The 27,752-nt window shown below is 42.0% G+C and overlaps 1 protein-coding gene across 4 annotated transcripts in view; it reads right to left on the bottom strand.

The window, feature by feature from the left end:
• KIF26B (kinesin family member 26B) overlaps positions 1-20,509 on the bottom strand; it is a 534,059-nt gene extending 513,550 nt beyond the window's left edge. For 3 of the 4 annotated variants that reach the window (XM_037822508.1, XM_037822516.1, XM_037822521.1), the window contains exons 1-2: positions 19,745-20,509; positions 18,472-18,873 (exon numbers count right to left, since the gene is read on the bottom strand). In XM_037822508.1, the coding sequence (XP_037678436.1) occupies positions 18,472-18,873; positions 19,745-19,807 (465 nt within the window). In that variant the 5' untranslated portion in view covers positions 19,808-20,509. Of the gene's footprint in view, positions 1-18,471; positions 18,874-19,744 lie in introns of those variants that run through there. The other variant, XM_037822524.1, reaches the window with a different exon arrangement.
• Between the last annotated feature and the right edge of the window lie 7,243 nt (positions 20,510-27,752).

Genomic DNA, 27,752 nt, shown 5'->3' with positions numbered 1-27,752 from the left:
AACCAGCTGGCATCTGGAATGCAGAAAGAGAATGAAATAAAAACCCCACAATAGACCCAAAGGATGCATTTTTCATGGAAGTCTCTGGTCCCCTTCCATGGAATATGAAATTCCACTTACTAGTATATTATGGTATCAGTCTTCATAGCTCTGAAACTATTTCTCCCTAAACAAGTATTTTTTTGAAAGATAATGTCAAGGTCTCATAGGTAAAATTTCTCAGAATAAAATTTTGGCATCTTTAAATAAAGCAATGCCTCCATATTTGTGGTTCTTCCCTTCTCACTCTACTCTGGAAAGAAGAGGAAAAAAATTAGAAACGGAACAAACAAGAAGAGGTTTTTGAGTAAATTACCAATATAATAAAAGGGAACTCAGAAATATGATTTAACCTTTGCTATTTTTTAATCTACCTTTCCCTCTGCCATGGCTGGACTAGATGACTTTCTACTCCTTGCCACAAAATTATATCTGCTAATTTTTACACCTTCTTTTTGTTTCCGATCTTGGATTGGCAGAATCTCAAAGGATCTTTGCCAATGGAAATTTTCCCTTAGCATTTGTGGGGAGAACCACCTAGCTCCTCAAAATAAAAAGGCAGCCCTGCCTCGTACTTACTTCCCTCCTCAAGTCCTTTATTCTGGGCTTCTGTGTTCATGTCACAACCTCAACTGAGTCATCCAAAGCAGTCGTGATCATAGCACAGATGACCCTGTTAGCCACCCAATGTGAATGAGGCTGAACCCCAGGACCTGAGATCTGAAAAAGTGAATTTTAACATTCTAAGATTCTTAGTTTGGACCCGCACACATTTTTGGTGAGGCTAAACTATGTAGCTATGATTTCATTCTTTCTTAAAACTATAACAGAAGAAAAAAAATATTGGATCAAAACCTAGCACTTTGTGATTCATATATATATATATATATATATATATATATATATGTTAAATATATACATATACATTGTATATGTTCATATAGAACATGCACATTGATTTTAGCTAAATGCAGCCTATGTTCCAGGAATATATGATTGCATCACAGATGTTCTTGTATTAACATTAAGTTACCTTTCACAAAAACATCTCTAGGAATTGAGGCTCCATTCTTAGTTTTTCCCAAACCTATTTCTAGCTGCTTTCTAGTGTGTATGTCACCCTACACCTCTCATTACTAAAATGCCCTGGAGTCTGGAAGCTGATTGGCTCAGCATTGTAATGGAATATGTAGCCTTTCACCTCTGGGTCAAAATACTGAATCTGGGCCACATCAGCAGCATCTGAAAGCAGTTACTGTACCATATAATGGCCTTATTTAAGACCAAGCCACTGTTCCAGCTTTTCACCATAGTGGGAAGTCTCAACCAGGAATAGCAGCAAGGAATGAGCAACAGGCCCCCAAAAGAAACTCCCAAACAACCACAGTCCATAAGAATGGCTTGAAGAAGACCTTTGCAAGAAGATCTTGGTCGCTCCATACTTGGATGACTGTGGCATCTCATCAGTGGGCAGAGACTGTGGGTACACTGCACTACCTACCTTTCTTTGACCTGGGAAATGTCAGACACCCATTAAAAAGCCCGGTATTTCAATAACCCCGCAAACTCAAAGGGCCACTGCTCTAGAAAAGGGCCAGCAGGAGAAAAGCCAAAAGAGCAGGCAGGAGTCCTAGGCTCTGACTTGAACTTGCTGGTGACAAGGAAACTAGAACAATAGCTGACACAGAGTAGGTGCTTTATAAATGTTTGCTGAACAAAAAGAAAGAAAAATTTTCTTAGCCTCTCTATCCTCTTTTTTGTCTGTTAAATGAAGTTAAGACAGACTACCCCATATCCAGCCATGATGTTCCTTAAAGGAATACTGTGAGAAAGGAGGGAAAGAAGAGACAACAGTGGTACAGTGACCTGAAGAAAGTGGCTAAATACAAACATGGTAGCATTAATTTATCTGATCTTTAAAAGGATCCATTTGATCTAATTCCAAAAAAGAAATACACACAAAATGCACTGCAAATTTGGAAAAGTTAAGCTGTCATTGAATATATTGCTGTCAAGTACCCAAGAGCTAATAAATCATTTTTGGAGGTTATTGCAAAATGTGCAATGTAATTCTAGTAATGTATTAATAACTATTATGCAGGGAACCATTTAACCTGCTGCCCTCACCAAGATTTATTTGCCAGCTTAATGTGTTTACTCAATGATGATAACTGCCTTTGTAAAACTCTTCAAACTATTGTAGGCACAAATAAAACAGTCACTTCACACAGAGTCCTACAAAACAGAGTAAGATGGGTCCTGCCCGTGACCCACACCAGCCCCCAGCAAATGCAGAGAGAGGAGCCGATGGGCTCCTGGCTGGCCATGGCCAGCCCTCTTCCTAGAAGGTAAGTGGAAGTATGAGAAAAGAGAGACAGGGTGGGGAAAATTTCCTGCATTCATCTACAGGCCATTCACTGCCCCTTTACCTGCTGAGGGACTGAAATGGAGGCTCACAGACAGGCAGCACAGCAGAGAAGTCAAGAGGGGCTACTGTCAGGACAGGGACCACATCCTCCCTCCGCTATGTCTCGGCTGCTGGACTCTGATCCAGGCACCTAAACTTGCTGAGTTTCCTCATTTGTAAAGTAGAGAGTGTATCACTACCTACCCTATAGGGTTGTTATAAGGATCAAATGTGATATTGCACCTTATGTGCTTAGAAGGATCTTGTGGTTAGAGCAATAAATGTTACCGATATTAACCTTCAAGAGGCTGAACACTTGATCTTGGGGCTTGCCCTTATGAAGCTTGTTATCGCAAAGGAGAGGCTAAGTCTACTTATAATTGTGCCTAGAGTCACCCCAGAGAACCTCTTTTGTTGCTCAGATGTGGCCTCTCTCTCTAAGCCAACTCTGTAGGTAAACTCACTGCCCTCCCCACTACTACATGGGACATGACTCTCAGGGGTGTAAGTCTCTCTGGCAATGTGGGACATGACTCCCGGGGATGAGCCTGGACCCAGCATCACGGGATTGAGAAAGACTTCTGGACCAAAAAGGGGAAGAGAAGTGAAACAAAACAGAGTTTCAGTTGCTGAGAGATTTCAAACGGAGTTGAGAGGTCACTCTGGAGGGCATTCTTACGCACCATATAGATATCCCTTTGTAGTTTTTAGTGTATGGGAATAGCTAGAGGGAAATACCTGTTGAACTGCTTGAACTGCAACCAGTAGCCTTGATTCTTGAAGATGACTGTATAACTATATAACTTACACAGTGTGACTATGTGATTATGAAAGCCTGGTGGCTCACACTCCCTTTATGCAGTGTATGGACAGATGAATAGAAAAATGGGGACAAAAATTAAATCAATGATAGGGGGGATGAGGGTATGGGATATTTTGAGGGTTCTTTTACACTTTTATTTTTATTCTTATTTTTGTTTTTGTTTTTTTTGGAGTAATGAAAATGCTCAAAAATTGATTGTGGTGATGAATGCACAACTATATGATGGTACTGTGAACAACTGATTGTACACTGTGGATGACTGTAGGGTAAGTGAATACATCTCAATAAAACTGAATAAAAATAAATAAATAAAAATTTTTAAAAAAGAGCCATTCTGGAATGAAACCTTCCTTGTTCAGGCAGTACACAGAGATATTTATTCCTTCAAAACTCTATTTTATGACATAGCTGTACAACTATCTTAATGTATTACATAGTATTATCTTTGTTAGAACTGATGTATACATTTTACCTTGTCATTTAAGTTTTGGTGAAGACAAACTGCTTGGCCACTTCTTCAGAAACTTTCTGTCCAGCAATCCTTCATGTCTTAGGGTCCCTGCAGACCCTCAAGGCGTTTCTGGCCTCTGTCTTTTCACGGGGTTCCCTGGAATGCCTCCCCTTCCTCAGCCTTGCCTCACCAACTCCTACTCACCTTTCTAGCCTCAACTCAGCTTCACCTCTTCCAGGGAACTGCCCCTTCCCACCATCCCCAAAGCTGAGGGCTGCTCCCCTGCACTGTCCCCACCCCATCCACCAGACTGAGAAGTGTGAGAGCAGAGGCTGTGTATAATCACCTTTATACCCCAGCACCAAGTCCAACAACCACACACATATATGAGGAAGGTCAAAGAAAGGCTGGACAGACAGATGAATGGATGGATAGACAGGCGGACAGAAGACAGGAAAGACAGGTGGATCAGAGAATGAGAAACAAATGAGTTGAATGTTAACTGTGTAGAATGAAGCCTGGAGTCAGGGGGTCATTGCCTAGATAAAAGAGTTTTAGTTTTCTCTTTTGTAAGATGGGAATGGAGTTTGGATACAAACATTTAATATGAATACCTACTATGTGCCAGACAAGCCATGCCTCTAAAGAATTATTATTAACACCACTTTACAAAAGAGGAAACTGAGGCAGAAAACATGTAAGTCCTTCTCTAAGTTCACAGAGCCGGTAAATGGCAGAGCCTAGATTCAAACCTAGATGGTCTGACTCTGAGAACCATGCTCTTGACCATGAAATTGTAATGCAATGCTGGATAACCTCAAAGCCTCCTTCTATTCTATTGGTTTATGATTTTAAAATGCTAATGATAAAAACAAATATACTGAGGTCCCCAGGAGTAAAGGAGAGGTACACGTTAAAAATTAATGGCATTCATCTAAATTGACATATTTATATTGAATTTTGCCCTACATAAAAATTACAAAGAGGGTTTAGAAAGTTCATGATCTTAACAAAAAGGTACTAATGGGTGCTCTTAAATTAAGCAATGAGAATAATAATCCATTTCTTTTCGGAAGAACCAGCTCTACCCCATTAATGTCTGTAGAAAGCACCATCCTGCTTCCTTATTACTCTGCACTCAAAGATTCAAAACTAACCCACTCCTTTTCTCCTCTCCCTTCAAGCTCTGAGGAAGGCCTAAGCCTTTAAAGGGAGAGGGATCCCTTTATTACTCCAGTCCCTCTTCCATCGGGGTGTTATCATGTGTTACCATTTCACCGAATAACTGAGGCAGTGCAGTATCGATTTTCAGATAAAAACAAAAATCAAATCAGACATGAGCACTGTCTGAGAGGCCTGTATCTCTGGGTAAGAGGCCATGTGCTCTGTCAGTTTAGTTTCAGCCATTATGACAAGTTTCCTCCCTGGAATACCTAGGAGCCCTTTTAAGCATCCAGTGACCATCCACAAATTCCTTGGTTCTACCAAAGTAAAAGTGAACGTAACAGCATTAAACTGAGCAGAAACAAGGACATATCAACTGACAAGAAATGCAAGGACTCCCAAGCTAGCCAACCCATTAATGACTAGACCGAGATCCACCCAGGGCAAGGGGCTGCGCACACTTTGATCCCCGTGAATTTTGCTCTTTCCTAGGGAATAGGAGCCACATCAGTGGGACGGCATCACACCACTTCCCGGAATCTTACCCAGGCTTCTCCTCCCACACACACATCCCCCATCACCACCAGCATCCTCTCCTCATCAATTCCCTCAACACCCTCAGGAATGTTTTCATTACGCAGCAGTAGAAAGGAGAATTTTTTCCCCCAAAGGCCAGAAATCCTTGCAGAATTCATTTATTCAAAGAATAATTACTGTCTACTGGGTACACAGGCAGCAAATGGAACCCAAAATTAATAAGATACGATCACTATATCCACAGGGTTCAGAGTCCAGAAGGAGATTCACAAGGGCAAAATAACTGCAAAATATATTCTACGAAAACCTAGAAGGGGGTTCAGAAACCAGAGAGTTTCTGGGTGACCCTGAGCAAGCCTCTTAAATCTCTCTATCATTCTGTTATCTCCTTCCTGACTACCATAAAAGGGAATTATGGAGAATCACTAATAACTAAGAGCACTCTATAAAAAAATTAGCGCCAACTACCAGCACAAAAAAAGCCCACAACCCAGCAACTTCCTTCCCCCAGTGGGTGCCTCACACAGGAAGCAGAGAGCCTGATTAGGCATATTAAAAACCATGCCTTTGTATTACATTTACCACCCTGGCTGCAAAAAAACGCTCGTAAAGTCATCATTAACAAACTTGCAGCTGCCAACCCTTCCTCCACTCTAACTGCCGAGGCAGTTAGCCATCCTTCTCTGTTGAATGCCCTTTTAACTGCACATCCCATTTTATTAGCTGCCTTGACCTCCAATAAATGCTTGGGCCTAACAATGTCTGAAACCTGAGACAGGATGTCTACCGTGTTAGCAACTTGTATGCTTCCTTCAGGATTCCTTCAAAGTGTGTGTGCAAACACACACACACACACACAAGCACACACACTGCCTGTGAGACATTCCACAAATTAGTACATGAATAAATTTAGGGTAAAAGAACAAGAAGAGAAGTGAAAGATATAATATCTGAGGACACAGTCAACAAAAATGTGTGTGGAGGTTTTGTGCTTAATCCAAAAACTCCTGAGTTGGGTGTACTTGGCTACAGAATGCTCTATTAATGCCACATTAATGTATGTGACAGGAACTTAGTGGAAGAATGAGGAGCAACAAGTGATATTTCTGATGCTCCAGCTGCTCTGTGCCTGTTTTCAATGATATTTGCTCCCAAGTCCTAACATTGTGCTCTAGGCTATAAAGGCAAAATGAGGCTCTGCTTTTAATATCTGTGCTCCCTGAACTGTGTTTAATCTAAAATACAAAAATATCATTGAAGTAAGGATTAGAGAAACATTTCATGGGAAGTAGATATTGAAAACAGGCAACCCAGGAGAGTGTTAAAGGAGAAAAATCAAATCTATAATAACTGAGAAGACCTCACTGACTCTGCAGTTAGCAGCTACCTGCTATATCTTTTTCCCAGACCACAGCATCAAAAATGCAGGATTAGTAAACCCAAATCACGTGCATGTGACATGTAAATATTGGCCTACTCAAATATGGCTCTATCTAGATGCTGGACGGAGCAGAAAAAAGTAACATCAAAGGCAATAAAAGATTTGGAAAAAAACTAAATGGATAATTTCTTTAAGAATGATGAATATGATGTTTGGAGCTCGGGTATTCCTATATTGCTACTGAGGACGAACTCCCCACAAATTATTTCTAAATCCTAATCAATATGGCAGACATTTTAAATGTAAAACTATGAACAGTCTTTATATCTAAGGCAATACTTTTCCTCAAACATCCTTACCAAATCGCTCTTATAAAATCAACTCTTCTTTTGTCTAAGTTCATTCTTGTTTACAAACACAAAAGGCAGTTAAGTAAATGCCTTTATTAAGAAACAGAGAATCTTAGTCCATTTATGATTCAAATTCCAAAGGCAGGAATGTGTGCGATGACAGCTCTACGGTCACTTGGGTGGGCAAACGAGGGTGGGATCCGGCTGGGGGCAGGAAGTCCCACAAATGTTTCAGGCTCTTGGTCCAGCCCAAAATCCCTCTAGGATTTTGTCAAGTGTATCCTCTGGAATTACGGGGCCAGGGCAGGGTCCCATAAACTCCAGGGGACTCTCTCCAGCTTCAGAGATTCACAACCTTGGAAGGAGTTTAGAGATCACAGATGTCTACCCTCTTAGTTTACAGAAGAGGAATAAGCACAAGCCGCTAGGTGACTCTCCCAACATCACAATGCCAGTTAGTGCTGCGGGCGGGACCGAACTCCTGTATCCTGCTCTAATGACTGTTCTTTTTCATCTGAATATCTAGGACTGTGAGGAGGAGTGGAGGGAACTACGTATGGAGAATCCCCAATGCCCACCAACCACTCACCTCTTTATTTTTCATTTCTCTCCCCTCTCTCTTGTCCTTCCACCTCCTCCCTTCTATTTTATTCCTCTCCCTTCTATCCTCCCCGCACCTACCCCTCAGCCCCCACTGCCACAGTGCCTGGCTTGGCTTAGGGCAAGCAGTACCCCAACCCACAGCTGTGGAACCAAGAAGACATTCCAGGCTGCCTCTTCACTGCCATCCCCAGGCAGTGGGGGACCTAAGGTATCTAATCTTGCAGCACTCCTTCCTTTGGACACATCCCCATCTCTAGATCTGACACCCACAAATCACCTCAAAGGAAAGACACAGAATTGAACCAGGCAGCTGATTAATTTTTTAAACAATGCTGGTGGTTAGCTGTTTGCCTGAATTCAAAAGTATTTCTAATTAACCATTTGGTTAGATAGTTCAACAGTTTTTGGTAGTGATTGCTATTATTGTGTGATGGTGATTATTGTTGTTGGTTTTCTTATCAGTTAATATGTAAGTCTTCTATCGCTGCATGAAACCCCCAGTTAAGGGGGTAGGGAAGGAGTGGTTATAACCAATAAGATGATAGTGTTTCACAGGAATGCGCAACTGCTCACTGCCATTGCTTGAAAGAAAAATCTCAGGCTCTATAAGCTCCCATCTTATCTTACAAAAAGTCCTGAATCAGCAACTAACAAATCTCAGACATAACTCAGATTACATAAAGAATCATTAAAATAAAGTTTACATATGTCACCCACCACTCTGGTGACAAAGCAGATTTTAACATAATATTATTTGTAGTTCAGGCTTTCAAAAAAGAAAAAGAAAAAAGAAAGAAATTTTGGGTGTAAGAATTAGCCATGATTTAAAAACTATAACGTATGGAGACATAAAACTTTTTCCAAGAATTTTTTATGGTCAGCAACAGCATTGAACTTAAACACCATTTAAGTAGAAAAGATGAATAAAAATAGGCCCTCAGCTGTAAGCTTGTCTATAACACCTAAGACATATTTAGATATATTTCTGCTTATCAAAAGGACATACTGTACCCCACAACCTTCTGATATTTTAACCTATATTACAGCATTAGGAATACCTACTCCTTTTTATAAGCACTTACAAGAAAAAACCATCTCCACCCAGATCAACTCCAGCTCTGAGAGCTGAGAAATGTGCAGGAAGCGCTGCTTGGTGGGGGAGGGTGTCTTTATGGCCAGACTTCTCCACAGGGTCTGGTCGGAATCGATGCAATAGAATCAGCAAAGTATAACCGCAAAGAAAACTGTCTGAGAAAGATAAAACTGGATTGGAAAGCAGATAAGCCCAAATTCCTGGTGCTGCTCAGATCTGCAGGTCACATGCGCAGTCACTGGGGGGAAATCTGCTTTCCTTCATTCACCAGAACCTAAACGCCAAATGCAGCGGCTGCAATACTCCCGGGAGGGCCTCCGCGAGGCGCTGGGCTTACAGGAGGGATTTCCATCTGCGACAAAGGCTCTCCATCCATATTCATGGCATCTCAACTAACAGCAGTAGCTATCTCCATCAACTGCACTCTCTTAAATTTTCCGTGGAGTCACCCTAGCAATGAATAATTAAGTGTGAGATGCTTTATTCACCTGGAGGTAAAGAAACAGGGAAGGAGAAGGGCTGAATGGTTCCCTTTTCTCTAACTGCTCCTTTTGCATTTTGGTGTCAAGTCTCAAGCAAAAAAAATAAAAGGAAGAAAAAAACCTTTCACAAAGTTAGAATGTGCTGCATCCAACTCCCTGTGGAAAGTCATTGGAATAGTAATACAAAAGTGACGGTGGACTATCTCACCATTTTACTTAAGCCTTTGCGGGGGTCCTGTCATAACCCCCCACTACATAGATGAGAACAGGCTAACTCAGAAGGGCTAAGTGTCTTGCCCAAGGAGCCTGGTTTTGTACCCCAGTCTGCTGTTTCCATATCTTCATTTTTAAAGTAGTAAGAACCTCAAAAAATGGAAAAAGCCAGAACCTCTCTTAACCTCTTAGTGTCCCCAGCAACGCAAAAGCTGCCTCAGGTATCCTCACCTCTCCATGGATTCTCAGACACACTGCTATCAGCTGCCCTTCTCCACAGCAACAGAAACTCTTCTAACAAAGATCCCCAGTGACCTCCTATTCGCCAATGCCATGGAAACTTCAGTCCTTACCTCCTTGATCTAAGGTATCCGATATTGCAGCACTCCTTCCTTTGGACACCCTCCTCTCCCTCAGTCTCCATGACACCTCTTTCTCCTATTTTCCTCCCACTTATCTAGCCCTTCCTCCCCAATCTATCTCTTTGGCTCCTCGGGCTGCCTGTCCCTTTGATGACAGTGGCCCGCACAGCTGCATCTTCAGCTGTCTGTTTTCTCACGCTCCACAACCTCTGTGGAGAACTCATCTCATCCAGAGATTCCACCATCTCCTACCTGCTGACATCTGCCAAATTCACTTCTCCAGCTCTGAACCTGCTCTAGCATCCCAGATCCCACTGGACCATTCCACCTCAAGCTCCACAGAACTCAAACCAATTTTATCATCCACAGCCATCCTAAAAAACAAGACTCACAATAACAAAAGCCCTCTTTGCCTGCATTCTCCATCTTAACAAACAGCAGCACCATCTATGCACTTGCCCTAGCCAGAAACCAGGGAGAATGCCTCATTTTCCTCCTCTCCCTCCTGCCCCATACCTCGGCTGCCACCCACCATGGGTTTTCTATGTATGTTGTCTACCTGCCTCCTTATTCCCACTATCACTGCCTTAGTTCAAGTCTGTGTCATCTTTCACGCAAGACACTTAATGGGCCTCTGAACTTGTCTCCATGACACCACTCTTCTAACCCACCCTATCTCTCACTATCAGAGCAATCTTTATTAAACACATATCTGATCATTTCATTGCCTCCCTGAAAGCCCTTCAAGGACTGCCTGTGACCTGCAGAATAAGCTCCAGATTCCTAAGCCTGCAAGGCCTTTCATCCTCATCCGGCCACCATCCCAGTCTGCCACTCACCCGCTCACACACTGTACTGTGGTCACACTGCACCACTTTAGTTCCCCAAGCGTACTGAGCTTGTATAATTCCCTTTGCCTTATGCCTACCATTCCCTCTGCCTGAAATGTCCATGCTTCACCATGTACATGGGCTGAACTCCTATTCACCCTTCAAAACCCAGCTCAAACATCACCTCTCTGTGCTCCCAAGCAGCCTGTGTACCCCTATTCCAGCACTTAGTCCACTGTATGCTAACTCTTTGGTTCCTTGTCTGGCTCTACTACTAGACTGTCAGTTGCCCCAGGGCAAGAATTTTCGTCCTTTTCATATATTGGTTATGATGTGGCATAGCACTGCAGCTGGCACATGAGAGAGAATCAAAAATGCTTATTGACTTATGAATATCAAAGGAAAAACATTAAATAAAATATTATCAAACTGAACAACATATTTTTAAAATACATTCCAAGCAACTGGGGTTTATTATGGGAATGCAAGGATGGTTCATCATCAGGAAATCAACTATAATTCATATTAATAGATCTAAGGAGGAAAATCACATGATCATCTCCCTAAATGCTGAAAAGACACTTAGTAAAATAAAACACCCATTCCTGATTTAAAAAAAAATACTAAGACAGGAATTGATGGACATTTCCTTAACTTTTATAAATAGAAGCCTGAGTTCAAAAGCCAACAACTTATTTAATGGGAAAAACTGCACACCAGTCCACTATATCACTACTATTTATCATTGTATATGGAGGTATTAAACAATGTAACAATAAAGAGAAAACAATCAGAGGCATAAAAATAGCAAAGAAAGTAATAATATTCCAATTTGTAGAAGATAAATTCCTTAGAAAACCCAGTTTTAAAAACTAATGAATGTACTGTTAGAATTTAATAAGGCAATAGGATATAAAATTATTATACAAAAAATAATTAGCAATTAGAAAAGATAATGGAAAAGAAGATTCCATTTATAATAGCTACAAAAGATGTAATACATAAGAATGTATTTAACAAATGTACAGAGCCTATATGAGGAAAAATTGCTGAGAAGTAGACTTGTTCAAACGGAAAGACATACCATGTTCTTGGGAATGAGTTGACATCATAAAGATACCAATTCATCCCCAGGTAAAAATGTAAATTTAACATGGTCCCAGTTAGAATTCTTTTTAGGCAAGCTGATTTGGCAGTTCATGCAGGAAAATAACTAGTCAGGAAACAATAATCAGAATAGCATTGTTTGGGTGGATGGGGGCAACCCTACCTACCAAACATTAAAACATACTACAAAGTTTCTAAAACTAAAACAGTGAGGAATTGGTACATGAAGAGACAGATATATAGAACATAACAGAAAGTCCAGAAACAGAGCCAAGTACAAATGGAAATGTGGCTTATGATAAAGGTGGTATCTTAAATCAGTGGGGAAAAGACATATGTTTTAATAAATGGATAGACATTTGGAAAAAGATAAAACTGATCTATACCTTTTATTATATACCAAAATAACCTCCCAATGGATCAGAGAACTAAAGATAAAAAAAGGTAACTATATAAATACTCAAAGAGAACTAGATGAATTCCTTTAAAACCTGGAAATGTTAAGGAGACACCTTTCTAATCATGACTCAAAATCCTATTTTCTTAGATGAGTTCTAATTTAGGAATACATGCATATTCTCAGTCCTTTTGCACCTGTACAATCATATTTTAAGATAAGACATTTCATACCGATGGATGTAAGTATGAAAGACCAAGAGGAATCCATTCTAAACATGCCCCATGGCCACAATAAGAGCATATAAGAGGTTAAAAAAAAAAAAAAAATAGTAAAGAAAATATGCTTATAAACTGCCCTATGACTCAAGATAATGGTAAAAAAAGAAAAATTAGTTTTGTATTCCTGAAAGGAAACTGTGAGCCCTCACGTGCCCAGTCAATTTGCAGTCTTTGGGAGGACAGAATGGAGTGGAAGTCTGGCAGCTCTGCTGACTTGGCACTGAAAGGCTCAGCTGCAGCCCTCTTCCTCTCGAAAGGTCAGCACAGAGCCCTCAGGCAGGGTTTTCTGTTCAAAAAGGGCTGACAACAGTCTCAACCAAGTGAATATAAATATGAGGAAGTTCCTTCCCCTTTACCCCATTACATTCCAGCCAAGAAAATCACTCAGCTGAGGATCTTGACAACCTCACATATTTTCCCCCATCCCCGCCCCCAATAGCAGGGTTACCATTTATGAGCCCAGGAAAAATAATCATAACATTCTCTCCCAAGCAGGAGTCTCCCACTCAGGCAGTTATACCAAGAGTGCCCCTCAGCAGCTTTGGAAGTGTGCTTGGATTTCTCTGTTCCTTGCATCTTTTCTCCTGCTTCCTTTTGTGACCTTAAGCACATTAAGCACCTTGGAATTCCAGGGTAAAGAAAAGAAATTACGTTCATCTTCACTTTTCCATTTGATATATTATGTATGTATATATGTATATATATATTCATACGTGTGTGTGTGTATTATGTGTGTACATGTATGTGTGTGTGTACATATGTCTTACTAAGTGTATAAATACATATCTTAGTAAGTGTGTGTATGTGTATATTCTAGAGAGAGAGATAGCATAGTATCTGGCACATAAGGATAATAATTATTAGCCATTTATTATCATCATTATTATTACCATCATCACTATGATTGGCTGATGAATGGTACAACTGTGACATAATGCCAAAGAGCAACTGATGTTGTCTAAATTTTAACTGGCTTAATCCCTTTAAAAGACAACAAATTACCAGTCTTGGCCATTACAAAACCACATTTCTAATGCAATAATCCTATCAGCGATGAATGTGGAAGAAATGATTACAGGCCAGGGATTTTTGCAAAATGAATTAAGTCACTATAAAAACGGACCATGTTTGTTCACAATTAAAAGTCTGGTAGAATGAAATGCCATTATTCCATAGCTTGCTAAGCCTTAAGGAAGAGATCACAGCTCACAAGTCTCTACTGGGAACATCTTCATAAACTCTTAAAATGTTTCAGGAATTTTTTAATGATAAATGCTACAGAACTTTCTCATTATTGATACTATCTAGTAGGCAATCCTTTATCTAAAATATTTCTGAAATGGAAAGGACTAAATCAAGTATTTCAAAGATCAGGCAGCGCTTCAGAACTCAAATGAAGCATTTTGACAATAGCCATGTGTTCTTGGAAAAAAAAAATCAACTAGAATTCTCTCATAAGTAATAGATATTTAAAATGCAATACCTATTCTATCTATATTTAAAGTGTCTCATGATGGCTTATGGGGAATATTTTGAACATTTTTTCCATGTCTCTGTTTTGGAGCCAGGAAAATATAGAAATTTATATCTATATTCCAAAGTCTAGACTTACTTGGGCTCTGGCTATTTAGAGTACACGTTTGCTGTTTTTTAACCCGTATAACACATTCCTTTCTTTCATCTCTGTGATTCCTGGCCACTCTTCTCAGTATGTCTGGCTAATCTCTCTGATATTCCAGGGCATAAATGGACACGGAATATGGGACTGAGATAGGAACATAATTCTGGACCTTTTATTTACATAAAAAAAGATTTTTTTCTTTTATTGATATGTAAATGAACAGATATCTGATAAACTTTTGCCAATCCGGAGCATTTCTGTTTACTCCAGGGAATTCCTTTGGGCTGATGTTTCGTAGGACTTGCACTGTCAATCCCAAAGTTCTGTTGCAGATATCAGAATGATCCAGGGCAGCCCAAAATGAGACATTCATTCCTCATTTTGGAATTTCTGGCCTGGTGCCTGCACTGTCTATAAAATGGGAAAGAAACTCTTGCCACTGGATGTGAAATAGTTTTACATTTATACATTGGCACAGTTTTATATTTATACATTGGCACATACTGAGTAAAAGGACCATTTTCATTTACAATTCCCAAACTTTACAAATTCACATTCTTTTGTTTTATCTGGCCACTTCCACTTACCAGCAGTAGAAAAGAAATGCTATAAACCCAGTAAGTACTTTTTTACTGACTGAGGTAATAATAAACGTCGATCCGAATGTTTTATAATCTGCTCCTAGGCACAAATCTCTGTTCACTTGGGTAAGTTGCTGTTTGAAAGATGAATTCAGAGCATCATTAACAGAGTTCTATGAGCTCACAGTTGTTACTTCTACCTTCCAGATTCTTGAAATGGCCAACAATAAACTGTGATTTTTTTCTTAAATCTGCCTCCACTCTCCACCTCTTTCCAGAGATCTCAAAATCAGTGTATCAAAAGCTAAGCCTATTACTGTGTGTCTCTCTGAGCTCCAACCAAATGCATCGTCTGTTTTCTGCCTCAGTTAACACCATCACCACCCACCCACTTGCCCTGTTAGTCAAGCTAGACACCCAGGGTCCACGTCACCACCGAAAGGGCTCAGAACACGGTGGTCATACCTCAGGCCACCTGAGCTGGTCACTAACTCCTGGGAGCAATCAGACACCACTGCCCGTCATCTCCTCTCCTTAACCAGCTGTTTCAGAGACAACATTGGGGGAATTCATAGGGCTTGCTACCTCAACAACGGGGATAGTGTGAGAACTCATACAGCAGGATGATATATGGGAAGTGTACTGATGAAATTCGAAACAGAAAGGGTATAATGTAAGAAAATGCCTAAATTCTACAAAACATAAAATCTAACAGAATCTTATCTAATTAATAATCATCGATCCTCACATGTTTCTCAAAGAACAGAAGCCCTTTTCAAATTCTCATCTTAAATAATTTTTATAATGTTCCAGCAGAGTTGGAATCATTTTTTTTCCTTATCTTATTAATGGGCAAATTAAAAAATAAAGAAGAAAACTGATTTACTCAATGTCACAAAGTAAATCAGTGATACAGAAGGGACTAACATAATATCCTAACATATAAGGCTTCTGGATGTGCTATTATGCCTTGGACTTTTGAATGCCTACATAGAGACTTTTAATACCATTTGGTAGGATTTAATACTCTGTTTAAGAAAATATTCCCCAAATATAGTCAAGCGTCTTAAGTGAATTAGAAAGATGATTTTTGCTAAGTACTCCTCAAAAACATGTCTTTATCTTCCTGAATCTTACTCTCCAGGGTGAACTGCATGTTGGAGCCACAACGACATCTCCTGTTCTAATGAAACTTAACTCCTTCTGTGCCTGAGGGCTTCAGAGGTTCACAGTTTGCTCATAAATCCAACTCTGGGAAGAAAAGAGGCCTTGTCTGAGTTACGTGGTCCTCCCTCCACAGTGCACCAGAAAATGTGGCATTTATTTGGTTAAAATGCTGCAAACTTTAAAGGTATGATAGAAATTGCTCCTAATCTGAGAGTGTAATTGCTTTTAAACTAAAACAACGTAAAATTATTATTCCCAGTAACATGCAGAAGGAGTATTTCTAGTTTAAATTGAGGTTCCACACCTCATTACTAACAATAAACTAAACCAAAGAAAACACCTTTGTTCCTGATTAAGTCTTGCATACTCCCCTATACCAAATGGCATGCTTCACTGTGCTGCCTCACATATAAAACTCAGACACTGTGCACCATGTGATATTCATGTCTCCACTTAAAATAATCCCATGTGGCTGTCCCCATAATGGACAGCTCTTCTCTACTCATGCCTGGATCATGTAAAACGGTGTGGGGAGCTGAGGTTCTGCAGATTCGATGCTTCTGGAGACCTCACCTCACTCTGGTATTATAATCAGTTTCCCAGTTTGCTTGTGTTTCATTACACAACAAAATTTGGTAAACATACTGCATTGCCTCATATAATATTGTTAATGAATTTTCCAAGCTGCTTCAACACAAATAAAAATCCAGTTTGTCAAATGACCCCACAAAACATGACAGAAGCATTTAAGTTTCAACATTTCTTTCTTCTTCCAGAAGATGATTTTCCTCCCACCCCCTCTTTTTTAATGAAAAGGGTATATTTTTATTTACCTTTGTATACAAAGGAACATTCAAACAATGGCAAAAAGAACCTATTATAAGAATGTGTCCTCACCAATGTTCTAAAATAATTTGGTAGGCTGCAACTTACTAACTTTGCCATACATCAGATTTTATATCTTTAAGAATGAAGGTTCTTCAGATCTTTATCAGATGGTCCAGTCCCATTATACAATCTCACAGCATCCTACACTTTTTTGTAGCACCTAAAACAAATGTGACTGAATTGGGAATTAGGCATTTTGTGGTTCATGTCTATATCCTCCATTAAAATATAAGCTCCCTGTGGACAAGGACTGTACATATCTGTTCTTTTCACAGCTGTGCTTGACACAGTGCCTTAAGGTGAATCAATAAATACTGGATGAATCATCGAAAGAGCAAATAAATCTGTGAGTGAAGAAACAGGGTTAAACTGGAGGATCTAGCATGCAAGGGTGAAAAAAAGCTTTACAATTCTCTGAGATTTATTCTTAGGGTGTATTTTGTCCTGATTAATTTATTATCAAACTACAAATATGGCATACTGACAATAATCCAGGAGTTAATTATTCTTGAGATAAGTTCTAGGTTCATAAAACCAATTCTCCTGGTAGTAATTTTCCACATTTTAAATTTTACAACGTCTCTGGGTATTGGTTTAACTTAACCCTTGCATATGAAACATCACTGTGTGTGCATTTGGATAAGCAGATGAGGCAAGCAAATGCTGTTATTCCTAAACTCTGCTTCTGGAAATCACAATATTTCATTTCCAAAGTAAGAGAAATATAAACCAGAAAATGCCATTGAACAAACAGTGTCAGAAACCTCCAAAGCAATCCAGTTTTCTTGATACTTCTCTCCCTTAGCCACTGATAAAAACTCTTTTGAAGTGGAAGAGTAAATATTACCATTTGATAGTACTTGGGTCCAAAAGTGTAAATACAATTGCATTGTTACACTCTCGGAGCTCCCAGACGGGTCACACAACGCCTGCAGGGTTGCTATGGAGGAACCAAAGAGCTGAGTGTTCCAGCAGGCCAGGAGGTAGCACTGTTCCCAGGAGCTATTCGCCCCTTAATCTTCCTCGTATAAACACACAGAATGCTAAGGAAAAGATTCCGGCTTTTGAATATGTGTTTCTGTTTCTGTAATTTTAGGAAGGCAAATCATAAGTAGGCAATAGGAAATGCCAACTGCTAAATATCATCTTGCTTTTATTGCCTCCATCAACATTTCTGCAAAGGATCATGGGTGGGGGGTAGGGAGAAAAATCAAATAAAAGTCCTCTAGTCCCGGGGGCGGGGGGGTAGGAGAAAAAAGGAAAGAATCCCAGGAGCTCGTGTCAGCATGTTCCCCGGCTTGCCACACAGCAGCAAACGCTCTGTGGACGCGCGACAAGAGGGTCTTCTGAGAAGGCAGCACCGCGCAGGTCGAACAGGATGGGCGTGCGGGGCCAGGGAACACAGAAAGAGAACTATAAAAGGGTAAGGGCAGAAAAACAAATAACCTGGGGGTATATCCCCAGCGGACAGTAAGGCCTGAAACCGCGGGTGCTCCATCCACGCTCTGGAGCCAACTCCCTGCCCCAGGGCGGCCTGGATGACAGGAGATGCGTGGGGTCGCACCTCCGGGGCCGGATGCTACCAGGATCGTGCTAGCGCCCCCAGGGTTATCGAGCAGCCCCGAGCGGTACCAGGGCCCCGCGGACTGCCCACCCGGCACCTAGCGCCGGCCCGCCCCCGCCGCGGTGCTCACCTTGCCCGGGAAGGGCCCGGGGAGGAGCAGCTTCAGAGCCTGCCTCTTCAGCTCCACCAGGCGGGCGTTGCAGTTCTCACACCAGACGCCGCGGTCCGAGCCGGGGGAGGAGCCGCCGCCGCTGCCCGAGCCCGGAGAGCCCGTTCCAAAGCCTGGCGAGCCGCCTAGGGACCCCGGCGAGCTGGTGCCGATGCCCGGGGAGGCGGGGCCCGGAGAGCCCGTGAAGGAGCTCGGAGACGAGGTGCCCGAGCCGGGGGATGGGGTCCCGGACGAGCCGAGCGCCGAGCCCGCGCCCTCGGGGGTGGGCCGGCTCCCGGCGCGTGATTCCTCGTATGCTTTCCTGTACCAGCTCTCGGGAGAAAAGGGCGCTGCGGGCTTGGTGGGCGAGCAGACTTCATTCACCTGCGGGGGGAGACATGCTGGTCGCAGGGACTACAAGGACTACAGGGGCGGCCGGCACCCGCACACCGAAACCGGGGGGGAGCGCCAGAATTGAAAGATCTGCGCGCTATGGATCGCCCGGCCGAGCGCAAGCGAGCCCCTATTCCCGACCGCTCCAAATCCTGCGGCCAAATCGGCCACCATATGTCTAGCTAACTGTCCTTAAGTGAATGCCCATCCCCTCGGGTGCACCCTGTGCGGGTTCCCCGGCGCCGACGGACTTCTCGGGTCTGGAGGAGAATGGCACGCTTGGGGAGTTTAAATGGATTCTGGATTCATAGATTCAGCATCCCGCGCTTTCGAACCCTGCACCCACCCCAGAAAGAGCTCAGGTACGAGATCCTTCAAGAACCTATCCCGAGGGACTGTGGCTTCTGGAATTTTGTTTATTAATTCAAGGTATAGCCCTCCGAATCATAAAGGTAAACGAAAAGATCTCCCGACTCCGGGGAAACGATACGAGGAAAAGCAGAGAATTATGGAAAACTCTCCATTTCAGCTCAATTGTGCTTAAAAGTGTAGGAATGCTGCAAAAGTTATGGGTGCGGGGAAGGGAAGGAACGGGAGTACTGAAAAAATTCCGAGAGCCTGCAAGAGTGTGCCGGCGTCCTCACAGCCAGACCCGCCTCCGCGCACGCACACACCGGCGTCGACACCAAAAGAAACCTCTGCAGCGGGAGAAAAGCTGCAGGCGCCGAGCGTGGGCAGCCGGCTCCGCGGGGCTGAGCTGCCGGTACTGCACATTACCCGGAAGGCCGGAGGAGTGGTGGGAGGGACCCCGGGCGAGATGGGTGTATTAAGGTGTTTCTGCATTATACCCGTCACAACTTACCCCGTATTTCTTGCCCCTGCTGGAGACTGCAAGCCTCTCTTTATTCCCAGCTACCGAATTCATGGTGATTTGTCCAGATGAATGTCTTAATGTTCCACCAAAGCTACATCCAAAAGGTCTTCAAACCCAGAAAGGTTCCCCAGTTGTAGGGGGATATCTCTTTGCCCTCAAGTCAAGGTTTCTTAATATGGAGAGGGGAAAAAATAAAAGGAAATTGACCCTAAGAATAAGTAATAGCACCAATTTTCAGAAAAGGTTGAGGTGGGTGGTTTATTCTTCTCTTCAAAAAATGCTTTTCCTCATCTTCTTCTGCTTCCTCCAGTCACACGTTCTCTTTTCACGGCCAGATCCAGATAAATAGCATTTTCCTCAGCCAAGTCAGTCAGTTTTCCTCCACGATTGAAAATAGGAACAAAATAACCGCAGAGGCAGCTGCAGAAAAGGTGGGCGAGTCCGAGCCCTCGCCTCGCCTCGCCTCGCCTTTGCCTCTCCTCGCCTCGCCTCGCTTCGCCTCGCCTCGCCGCTCCCGGCCCGCGGACTCCGTCAGCCTAGCCGGCTGTGGGAACTTGTCTCCTTCACCGAGGTTTGTAAGTGAGTTAAAAGAAATTGTCCAAAAATATAAAGATCCAGACTCGGGGAGGAGCCTCGGCAAGCTCGCAGAGCCAATATCCGTCTGCCCGTTTTGCCTGACAGTTACGCGAGGGCAGGGAGAGGGGGCGGCTCTGTCTCGGAAAGGAGCCGACCGCGGTCAAGGCGCGCGTGTGAGCCGCAGCGCAGCGCGGAGCCTCGTGAAACGCGTCCCCACCTCCCGGGAGCCAGCCAGAGCCGCCGCCGTGCCCGCCGCCTGGCTGCCGCCGCCGCGCCGCCCGGGATCCATTTTATGGTGCGGCGCTCCTGCCTGATATTGCGAGTCCGAGAGTCGGGGGAGGGGGGTGCGGGGGGAGATCGTAAATCTCGTTCCTTGCAGGGAAGTTACTGGTGAGTGGCCCGTGTCCAGGGCTCTAATGAAACACCACTGTGCTAGCCTGGAGCTGAGGTGCAGCGGGGAGGGAGCGTGGCTGGACAGAAATGCTGTGCCCGAGCCTCCCCCGCCCCCAAGTTCTTTCTCTTTCTGGCAAGGCTTTCAGTTCTGCCTTTGAAACGCCGTGTAAAAGGGATTGAGTCACAAACAAGTCCACAAACATGCCGGGTCCTCCCCCCGCCCTTTGTTCTCGGAGACCTGCCCTGCAAACCTTTTCTAGAATTGTCCCTACCCACCCCGGGCCAGCCAGTGGCCACCCTTCCCGACAAAAGCCGACGGACTGGGGGCCTTCGCTTCTGCCCGCCCGGGACCCAATCTACGATTTACTAAAGCACTTAGGGCTGGGACAGGTGAGCCCGAGGATCCAACGGGGAGGGAAAACTGAGAGATTCGCAGCCTTGTACACACGCAGAGCGGACGGCGCGGGCCTGGAAAGGGGGCGTGGTGCGCTGGCCAAGACCTCCCCTTGCCGGGGGTCGGTGCCCTGGGCCTTTCCCCCACCCTTTGCACTTTTTCTCTGGCGTTCTGGGGCGGGCAGCGGCGCCGGAGGACCCATTCATCTCCCGCTCTCCGATCCTTCTCCCCACCGGTGCAGCACACCGAGAGCAGGAAGCCAGCATATGCCAGGCTCCACACGTGGCTACTCCGGGTGTCATTTTTCATTTCCCGGGAAGACATTTCTTCTGTTGAGCCAGCAGGTCTGTTCTGTTGTGACCTTTAATTAACACCCCGCGAGACGCCTCTAGGAGGACCAGCCCAGCGCGGGGATCACGTGGGGTGTAATGGCATCTCCGCGTCCTCCGAGATCGGGGGGCTGGGGGTAGGTGAAGGCGCAAAGGACGTTTAGGGCTTTCCATTCGCTGTCTTCCTTCGGACATTTATAGTAGGCCAGGGGGGCTGGAAGACAGTATTCCAGGGTCCTGGAACCCTGGGGTAACGCCTCCAGCCTGCCGCCCGGTGCCTCCGCCGCGCTGACACTACCCTCCCCCCGGGCCCCGCAGCCCTCGGTGGGAATACTTCACAGCCACCAAAGCGAGGCAAGATGGTCAAAATGAAGATGAGGGGCGCAGTGTGGAAGTTTCCATTACGTTCCTACTGCCAATTTTAAAGCGACCATATCAACTGCGGACCTTAGGGAGCAGGTACGCCTCCAGACTGCACACGCCAGCTCCCAGCCCCAACTGTATTCCGCAGAAGTGTTGCGGAAACGTCATCGCCATTAAGCACACGCCGCATATCATCGAAAAGCAGAGTATGGCCGGATGCAGTTGACGAGCCGGTCAAGCCGCGGGTGGGAAATATAAAGTCTCGTGGGGGGACTCTTGGGGAGCTTTGAGATCCACCTTGGAGACCAAAGAGACTAAAGCTGATCTGATTTGCATCCCGAAGTAGCTGGGGCCCAAGGCCTGTTTGGTGGACTCAGGGCGCCCTCTCTTGATGAAAGTTTATAAACTCAGGCCCCTCAAGAGAGTTTGATTTGAGCGTTTTTTATTGCTGTAAAATTTACATACAATGAAATGCACAAATCGTAAGTATACAATTCCATGAATTTTGATAAATGTATACTCCCATGTAACCCACCACCTCAAGATATAAATTTCCATCACTCCAGAAAGTTCTCTCCTGCCTCTTCCCAGAGAATCCCCACTCCTCTTAAGTAACCATTGTTCTACTGTCTATCATCAGAAATTAGTTCTGCCTGATCTTGAACTTTTTAATAGAATCCATGCAGTATATACTCTTTTGTGTTTGCCTTTTTTAGCTTAATAAGGGTTTTGAGCTTCATGTTTTTGCTACCATCAGTCTGTTTTCTATTTATACTATTTTTCATTCCTGTTTCTCCTTTTCTGCTTTCTTTTTGTTAATTGAATAGTTTTTAGTATTCCAACTTAATTACTCTATTGGATTTCTAGTTCTAAGGATTACAATATGCATCCTTAGCTTATCATGGTCTACCTAGACCATGTATCATTTCACCTAAAATGTAAGAAACATTATAGTATAATTCCAACTTACTTCCCTCCTTCTGCTGCTATTTTGATATAATTTATATCTACATACATTGTAAAACACACAATAAATATTACTTTTACTTTAAACAATCTGTTGTTTATTTAAATTAGAAAATTAAAACATATAGTGTTTTATATTTACCCAGTTTTAACATTTCTGGGACTCTGTTTTTTCTATCAAGCCAGGTTTCCAACTGGGTAATTTCCTTACAGCCTGAAGAACTTCCTTTGGCATTTCTTGTAGTGAGGGTCTCCTGGCAACAAATTCTTTCAGCTTCTATTTATCTAAAAATGTCTTTGTTTCACTTTCATGTTTGAAGAATAGTTTAACTGGATGTAAACTATTCTATTTCTTTGATGAGAGGTCAGCAATAATTCTTACTGGTGTTTCTCTGGATGCTCTGGAGGCTTTTAAGATTTTCTCTTTACGTTTCGCTCTCAGCTGTTTGACTATGATGTGCCTGGATGTGATTTTCTTTGTATTTATCCTGCTTTAGGGTTTACTGATTTTCTAGGATCTGTAAGTACATCAGTAAGGTTTTCACCAAATTTGAAGAATTTTCAAATATGGTTTTTGAAACACATTCAGCTATGTTTTCTGTCCAATACTCTTTGTTTCCTCTCCTTCTGAGACTCCAATAATGCATGTTAGACTGCTTGATATTGTCTCTTTGTTGCTGGGCCTCTGTTCAGTAGTTCAGTCTTTACCCCTCTATTCTTCAGATTGGATAATTTCAATTGGTCTGTCATTAAGTTCACTGACCCTTTCTTCTGCTATCTCCAATCTGCTATTAAGCCTCTCTGGCAGTGAATTTTTCATTTCAAATATTGTACTTCTCAGTTTGAGAAGTACACACACATCCACATGCACACATAGTTTCCATTTCTCTGCTTCTTTTCCTTTAAATCCTCAAACAAAATTACAATAGCAGCTTTAAATTTCTTGTTTGCTAATTCCAACATCTGGCTCATTTGGGGGTCATTTTCCATGAACTGATTTTTCTCTTGACTCTGAATCACATCTTCCTGTTTCTTTACATATTTAGTAAATTTTAAGTGTGTGCTGAGTAATGTACATACTACATTGTAGAGGCTCTGGATTCTATTATCTTTCTTTGAAGAGTATTGATTTTTGCTCTAGCAGGCAGTTAATTTACTGACTGGTCACCTTGAACTTGTAAAAGCTTGCTTTTATGTTTTGTTAGGATGGTTCTATTTAGGTTTTTACCCTTGTATCTAAGTACAAATCTCTTAATCCTGAGACTTAGTCTTTACCCCTAAAGTGTCACCCTTCTGAGGTTTCATTGGAAAGCCTAAGGTATTTATCAAGTCCCTCTAACTTGGGACTCAAACTTCAAGCACTGCTCCCCTGCAGTACGCAGCAGCTGAAATCTCTGCACAACTCATTCAGCTTCTAAATGTTGCTTTCCCCTGGAATTCTTGAAGCTATTCTCTGTATACAGAGTTCAAAGTATCAGGCAAGGATTCAAGAGAAATTTAAGGCAGATTATAGGGCTGCCTCACTGTGGCTCCCTCCTTTCAGGATTTTCCTCCTTCATTTCCAGCTCCACTTACAGCCCCTGAACTCCACCATGTAATACCTCAAAGCAATAAGACTGGCGTTCTCCTTGAGTTCTAGTCACCTGTACTCAGCAGAATGGAAAAAATGGCCACATAACCCTTCTTTCAAAGGACTGAATCTTTATATCCCCTCCATTGTCTGCCTGCTTTTGATCAGTCTCCTGCCTTCAAATAGGTTTTTTATTGTTGTTGAACTGTCTACAATTATTTTCTTTGGTAAATTCAAGATTCAATACAAAGTACTCCTTAATTTTACTTTTAATGGTGGTTTGTTGAAGTCACCTTGGGCTTATAGAATGAGTTTCACTTTAGGGATTTTATTCTGAGTTAGCTGTCTTTGGAGGCTAGCAATAATTGTATTTTCTATTACAATGAAGGTTTTAATGATGCAACCAAATCCTTCATTAATAGATGATTAGATATAGATTTAGATATAGACATAGATGTATTTCTTACTTCTTTACATTCCAGGATATTAACAGCATTACTTTAAGATATAGGTGAACAAAATCACTCATTCACAAATGAAAAAAATTATATTATATTCTAAACCCAGAGCCTCTCTAAATACCAACTTACTGATCCTATTGATTCCCCTGGGTGCAAAGCAGTATCTCCCTTTTATGTCTATAACTACAAAATGCAAAAATAAAGTAAGATCCATTACCTGGCTGATAATGAAATTCTTATTCCTTATTCCTTGTTGCTTTATTATTAAGTAGGCATTGCTTCCTTGGGAATATTTCATGGAAACGTTTATATTTTCAGAGACTGCAATTTAGCTTTCCCATTATTTAAACCTCAGAGGTAAATAGCTCATAAATTTTATAGGTAAAATATGTTATGTCATTGTGTTTTTAAAAATCTAAAAGTATAAATCAGAAACAGAAAATCAAAATCATACTGGCAACTTCTAATTGCCAAGCAGAGTACAGAATATAACAGATTCCATGTCTCCTTAACATTTTTCTTTTAAAATAATTTCCATATCAGCTCAGGCATCAACATGCCAACAGAGCCAGTTGAGTGTATGTGCCAAAAGCAGCTGTGTTTCTCCTTGAAAGATAATTAAAGTAGCTTACACTGTCCATGTGGTATCTTGATGAATATGCAGACGATATTTGTATATGATCAACCAGTGTCCTGGGAAACATATGATCATATGTGGTCTGCCAAGGAGCTATCAGTAAACTGATAACTTTAATTTGTGTATTCAGTCACTATTATGGTGTAAAAAGGAGAGCTGTCATCTTTCAAGCTGAGGAAGGTTTCCCACTTTTGGACTATTAAAAATCATTAATCATCTTATCCTCATAAATTCTTTTTATGCTAAATTCCAAGTCTTGATCTCAGTCCACAGTTGACACTTCAGAAGAAAAACGTATAGAAAGGCAAAAGATAACAGTCTAATTTGTGTGGTCAGAGTGATATTTTTCTGGTTGTTATTTTAATTTTATTTTGGGGGTAAGAGAGGAGATAAGACCAGTTATTTAAAACAGTGAAGTCTGGAGGATCAGAGAAACAAGTACTCAGTCCACTGATATTGGGCACAAGATGCTGAGAGCCATGGGCTGTGCTGCCATTTGCCACACCCAGTAACCTGCTTTGGAAAGAGATCACATCATTCTCTGTATCACTATTTGTAACAGTGAAAGAAGAAAAGTAACCTATGTATGCATCAGTAAGGACTGGTTTAATAACTTGAAGTATAGTCAGACAGTGGAATACCATAACAGCAATTAAAAATGTTTTTAAAAGAATAATTGAATGGAAAAATATTGATGATGTTAATGTTAAGTTAAAAAAAAGTGCATGCAGTATGATAATTCAGTTAAACCTAAAGAAAATTATATATGCATCAGAATAAAAGACTAAACTAAAGTACCAAAATACTGAGTATAACAACTCTCTGGGAGGTAGGATTGTCCATTCTATGTTTTCTACAACAAATTTAATATTATTAAAAAAAATCATGAAAATAAAAAAGGAAACTGAAGGAACTTTCAGTTTTTAGGAAAGAAATCACAAGGAAATAGAGGGGAAAAAATGAGCACAATGTATGTGTGTGCCCCTACAAAGCATATTTTGCCATGCATGTCTAAACACACACACACACACACACACACACACACACACACACACTAGGTCTGCATGCCTAGTTCAAATCAGGATACAAAGAAACAATACAAAGAAACGGACAGTAATGAAGATGAGTAGGAAATGTTTGGTGATTAAAAATAAATACTTTGCAATAAAATAGGATTTCAAAGCACTTTACCAAAAAAAAAAAAAAAAAAAAAAACAAAAATACCAACAATACTTTGTAACTTCCTAAATTTGGAGTTAGGAATATAAGAGAGAAGTCAGATGGTTTGCCCAAAGACAGAATCTAGTCAGAGTGCCAGGGAAAAAACACAGACCCTTCCTTCCTTGTCCCCACCTGGGAACAACCCACAGTCTCAAGGTCAGAGGTGGAGCTCATGTGAGCAACAGGTGGGACATAAAAAGGCTGTGAAATTTGAGGACATAGAATAAAACAAAACTGCTACATATCTAGTTAATGATTGCTCTGAAAAACTTAGAACTAGAGCAGAATATCATTCTGTGGGGATACAAGGAAACCTTTTTATTTAAAATTTCTGAAAGTCAGACTACCAGCAGGGCAAATAAACAGGCCGTCAGGACAAAGGAAAAAGGAAAAGAGTAAGGGGCTATCAGAGGGAGGTGAGATATTCCCCATGGAGGAGTCAGTGAAGGAGCCATGGGGAAAGTGGCATTGAGCTGGGCCTTGAATGATGGCTAGGAGCTTGAGGAAAGAGTAGGAAAGACATGGCAGAAGAGACAGAAGCCCCACAGAAAAGGACAGAGAGGGCACAAGTGAGCCGTTTTTCCTGAACGCAGAATGTGCCTACGGAGGTATGGCAGGATGGAACCACATCACATACTATTTTAAATTTCAAGTTTAGGATTTTGAACTATGGACAATGGAGAACACTGAGGGATTTTGAGTAAGTGAGGGACAACACCAAAGCCATACTGTAACAATCTGGTAGCAGTTTGTAAGAAATTTTGGAGCAGTAGTACATGGAAGCAAGCAAGCAGTTAGGAGATAGAAAGTGATGAGAAAACTTATAACTCAAAAATTTGAAAGCAAACAACCTACTCAAAAAATGGGGAAAAAATGTGAACAGATTATTTCACCAAAGAAGATATGCAAATGACTAATAAGCACAATAAAAGATTTTCAAGATCATTAGCCATTTGGAAAATGCAATTAAAACCACAATGAGGGAGGAGGCGGGGCAAGATGGCAGACTGGTGAGCTGTATGTTTTAGTTACTCCTCCAGGAAAGTAGGTAAAAAGCCAGGAACTGCGTGGACTGGACACCACAGA

This window comes from Choloepus didactylus, chromosome 2 (genome assembly GCF_015220235.1).
Source record: "Choloepus didactylus isolate mChoDid1 chromosome 2, mChoDid1.pri, whole genome shotgun sequence".
Classification (NCBI taxonomy): Eukaryota; Metazoa; Chordata; class Mammalia; order Pilosa; family Megalonychidae; genus Choloepus; species Choloepus didactylus.
This window is presented reverse-complemented; position numbering and strand designations above follow the sequence as displayed.